Here is a 4,289-nt window from a genome sequence, read left to right on the forward strand (position 1 = left end):
CAAATGCTAAGTCGAAGGAAAGCTGCTACCCTGAGTGATTCTAAATAGACTTGATTTGCTTTTATCTGTCAATGAGCAGACATGGTGTGAAACATAATAAATTCAGAGTTTGTTAAAGTTGTTGAAAACACTTCTCTGAGTATGAGGAATTAATGAATGATCTAATTAAACAATCTGCCAGTGTTACTCGCTGTCAGTCAACTATTTGGAGGCCTTTCATGAAGCATTCATTTAAGTCACTTGTTTTGGAAAAACTGTGCTCTCATTCTTTGGGTAAATCCGTGTGCTACAGGAACCCATATTGGCACTTTAGTTTTGCATTTTACAGTATTCATGTAACGATCGACGAACCGTATTTGTCCCCAGACCATCAGTCCATCTACATAGGTGTGCCAGTGCCTCGGGGATATCGGCGAAAACGCAGGCGAAGACGCTCTAGTCGTGAGGCGGCTGACATGGACAGGGACAGACACTACAGTCACCACAGACAGCCAGAGCACAGCCGCTACAGAGACATAGAGGAAGGACTCCGGGATTCAAATGAGCAGAGTCTCCAAGACATCAACCGCACAGGTAAGTCAGTGCCCAGAGAGCCATAAAGTTACATGAGAAGATAAGCAAGAACCACAAATTGTTATGACGTGAGGCCTGATCAGTTTTCCCATGCATCACTCTGCCTGTGTCTGTTGTGCTGGAACATTTTGATGAGCTGCACTGTGTCAATCACCAACCTCTATTAGCCACAAACTTTGCGAGACTAACCATTAATGTTGTGTGTGAATCTCAATCCACTAGACAACCTTTTTTCCTACAAATAAGTTCAACTAATACTTTTGTACTTGTTTTAAAGGGACACTCCAACTATTTTACATGTCTAAGGCGGTTTACTTATCCTGGTTAGTGTTATTCAGCCTTAGATAGCAGTCCTATAATGTCTACTGTGGCTCTGGAGGGGTTTTTATCAAATCTGAGAAAAAAAAACTGATGATTATGTCATCTCAGGTTGGGCTTTAGGATACACATTGTTATCATAAAACCTGTGGCATGTAGAGTTTGACGATGTGGTCGCGTAGAAGGCAGTAGAAGTCAAACAATTGACACTACTTGTTGCATTATGGGAATTATAGGATTGAATGTCTTTAGGATTTGAACCTTATAGGAACCAAAAGTCGGGATATCACAGCCTCTGCTTTATTGATTTTTAACATTATTTTTTAAATCGCCTCTTACGAGTCCGACAACTTGATGGAGTGCAATCTTACACTGCTGGAATGCCCACTCAGAACCGCTGGGGACCGATGTGGTCTATGACCAACCAAACATTGAATCTTTAATGAATTAGGTGCTGACATTGTGTTACCATGCGCCTGTCTTAAAGTTAAGCATAATATAAAACTGTTTCTGACTGTAAAGGAATATGAGTAGCCTCTAATACAACTTCTGCTAATATAGGGAAGTAGGGCTGCACTCTTGTAGAAATTGTTCCAGTGACGTCTGGTGTACATAACAAGTTTTCTGCACACCGCTGCCAAGGAGGCTTTTACTTCAAACATTTAAACACCTTCCAAAGAATTGGCACAGACATTATCCAGACTTTGTCATGTATTACAATTTTGTTGCACTCTACTACCTCATGCTTTGTATTTGATTTTGCTTCCTTCCAGCAGTTTTAACAGAGAACAGAAGGAGTCTGAGACACAGCCTGAGACTGTGTAGCTTTTGTTTCAGGTTGGAGTAATGAGTCGCCTGGCAGAACACTGCTGCTTTGGCTTTCAAAGACTCTGCCTGGGAACATTGTCAACCTTGCTAAATCAATTTGGTGCATGCAGTGGCGAGTGCAGCAGAGGTGTTTAAATTGTCTGGACTATATCAACGCACAACTATGGTCTTTTGGAATATGTGCATGAATATCAATGTTGCATATAGTGCCATTACCGGGAGGAAGTTTATAGCAGGGACAGTAAAGATGTAAAAGACAACAACGGACAAAAATGTTGACTTGGAGAGCATTGGAAGGAAAATAAACTCAACATCAAATATGTTGTTTGAAAGGTGTAAGTGGTAATGAATGTTGTATTTCTTAAATTTGTTTCACTTGCCTTTCAGACAAAACAACATATCAGTAGAATTCATAGTTTGTTCAATATAATTGACTCACCCCGTGTACAGTTACTACCATACGGCTCAGTCCATGGGTTAGCATGTCAGCTGACAGCTCATTACCCTGCAGCACCACTGATGAACATTGGGTTCAATTCAACTTCCATACAATAATGAAATGGATTGTACAGTAGGCTCACAATTGAATACCTATAATCAGATAGAAATGTGTGATCTGGATGTACGCTTCAATACTGCAATCAATACTGCTAGTGCTGTAGAGTAAATACAACAGTTGGTTGTAAACAAGGTGTAAGTCAAAATATTTATAGTTTTAAAGTCTGTGTCTATTCATTCAGATTTGAGATCACTATTTACATTCATAAAGAAAAGATTGGTTTGATTTGACCTCTCAGCAAAAGGAAAAGGGACATCCTGTTTGTCTTGTTGAGAAACTGTCGGCTTATCTTTTTAATATTATGACTTAGGTTGCATTTAATAATCGTCAGGCCCGTAAAGCCTGTTTAAACTCTATGAATGCTATAAAATGTCAAAAAACTATTCTTTCATTCCATAGTGTCTCCAGCGGCAGAGCGGCTGCGCTACATCCTGAATGAAGATGATGACATGCCCAAGCCGACACTCTTCACTGAGATGGACACTCTACAGCGAGAAGGGGACGAACTGGAGTGGAAGGAGTCGGCCAGGTGGATGACTATACTCACAAACACATGCACAATCACATTCAGACACAGACATGCTTCTAGCACTCAAAAATACCATTGCTTTTGTATTTTCTTGCTTTGCTTTTGCTTAAATATTCTGAAATCTGAAGTACATCCACTTGAAAAATGATGCAGCCTGTCCAAAATACATATATCAGTGTCCAGCAAACTATGTTCACATTATGACGTAACTCAACACTGAACTATCAGGAAGGCAATCCAGACACCAAAATGTAAGAACGACGAGGAGAGACATATGAAAGGTCTTAAAAATAGTGGCTAAATCATTAAATGTGCTGACATGTTTCAACCACTGTATGTCTTCGTTGAGGAATTACAAACAAAACAGGTGTTACTATATAGTGTAAACAGCCAATAGGAGGCAATCACATGACCCAGGTAATATCAGGTCAAACTAATTTAAATAATGAGAACACTAAATATCACGAGAAGAGATTGTGCAGAAAAAAGTTTGTATACATTATAAATGGGAGAGAAGCAACCATAGATCTTCAACATAGGTTGCAAGAAAAACAGAGAAGCCTACACAAAAAGTAAAATCACAGAAAACATGTCAAGTTTACATCCCATCCTTACAAGACCAGGATCCTCTGGTTAACTTCAGCATTGTTAGACTGTGGAGTGTTGCAAGACAAGACTGAGTTCAAAATTTTGGAAAGGTCATAAAAGTGATTATTTGACATGAGTAGCAGCAACACTTTTCCTTCATGAGTGAACTGAGGTCTCTGCTCTTCTCCACAAACACCCGTCTGCTTCTTATTGGTAGCTACATCAGTTGCCAGCATCATGCCTGGCAGCTGCAAGCTCAAACCACAGACATCTACTGAGTAATGGGCACCACCAGCAGAGCGGAGATGCAGAGCTCAATGAGAGCTCGACAGTTGTGTATTCCTCACCCGTGTCTTCTGTCTGTGTGGTTTTTGCTGCCTTCAGGTGGGTAAAGTTTGAAGAGAAGGTGGAAGAGGGAGGAGAAAGGTGGAGTAAACCACACGTGTCCACGCTGTCCCTGCATAGTCTTTTTGAGCTCAGGACGTGTCTCCAGACTGGAACGGTGCTTCTGGACCTGGAAGGCTACTCACTACCGCAGATAATTGGTGAGACATCCCGCCACTGAGTGGTCATTTTTGATCAGATACATTTCTGTGTATACACAATGTCAGCTTGTAGCATAATGTTAGCTAATATCTTGTTAGCAAACCAAACCCTTCCCTAGTTTAGTGGTGAGCTGCACAGAGCCCATGAGTGCGATATAGTAAGGTGTTGTCTGCTCTGGATTGTACCTCTGCAACTACAAGGTCTATTTGAATCAAATTGGAACACAATCAAGGGTCCAATTGTGAGAATTCTGCAGAGGTGTAAGCATATATGTTGCTGTATTCTATATGAAACTTTTACTGCATTCACAACCAATGTAAGGCAAACCCTCGTATTATTCTAATGATA

At 40.6% G+C, this 4,289-nt stretch overlaps 1 protein-coding gene across 1 annotated transcript in view; it reads left to right on the forward strand.

Annotated features, from left to right (window-relative positions):
- Nucleotides 1-399: 399 nt before the first annotated feature.
- Nucleotides 400-4,289, forward strand: part of slc4a5a (solute carrier family 4 member 5a) — a 24,750-nt gene continuing 20,860 nt past the window's right edge. The window contains exons 1-3 of the mRNA XM_031849469.1: nucleotides 400-573; nucleotides 2,678-2,807; nucleotides 3,780-3,940. Of these exons, the coding sequence (XP_031705329.1) occupies nucleotides 456-573; nucleotides 2,678-2,807; nucleotides 3,780-3,940 (409 nt within the window). The 5' untranslated portion in view covers nucleotides 400-455. The remainder of the gene's footprint in view (nucleotides 574-2,677; nucleotides 2,808-3,779; nucleotides 3,941-4,289) is intronic.

This window comes from Anarrhichthys ocellatus, unplaced genomic scaffold (genome assembly GCF_004355925.1).
Source record: "Anarrhichthys ocellatus isolate YVR2014 unplaced genomic scaffold, GSC_Weel_1.0 scaffold9, whole genome shotgun sequence".
Lineage (NCBI taxonomy): Eukaryota > Metazoa > Chordata > Actinopteri > Perciformes > Anarhichadidae > Anarrhichthys > Anarrhichthys ocellatus.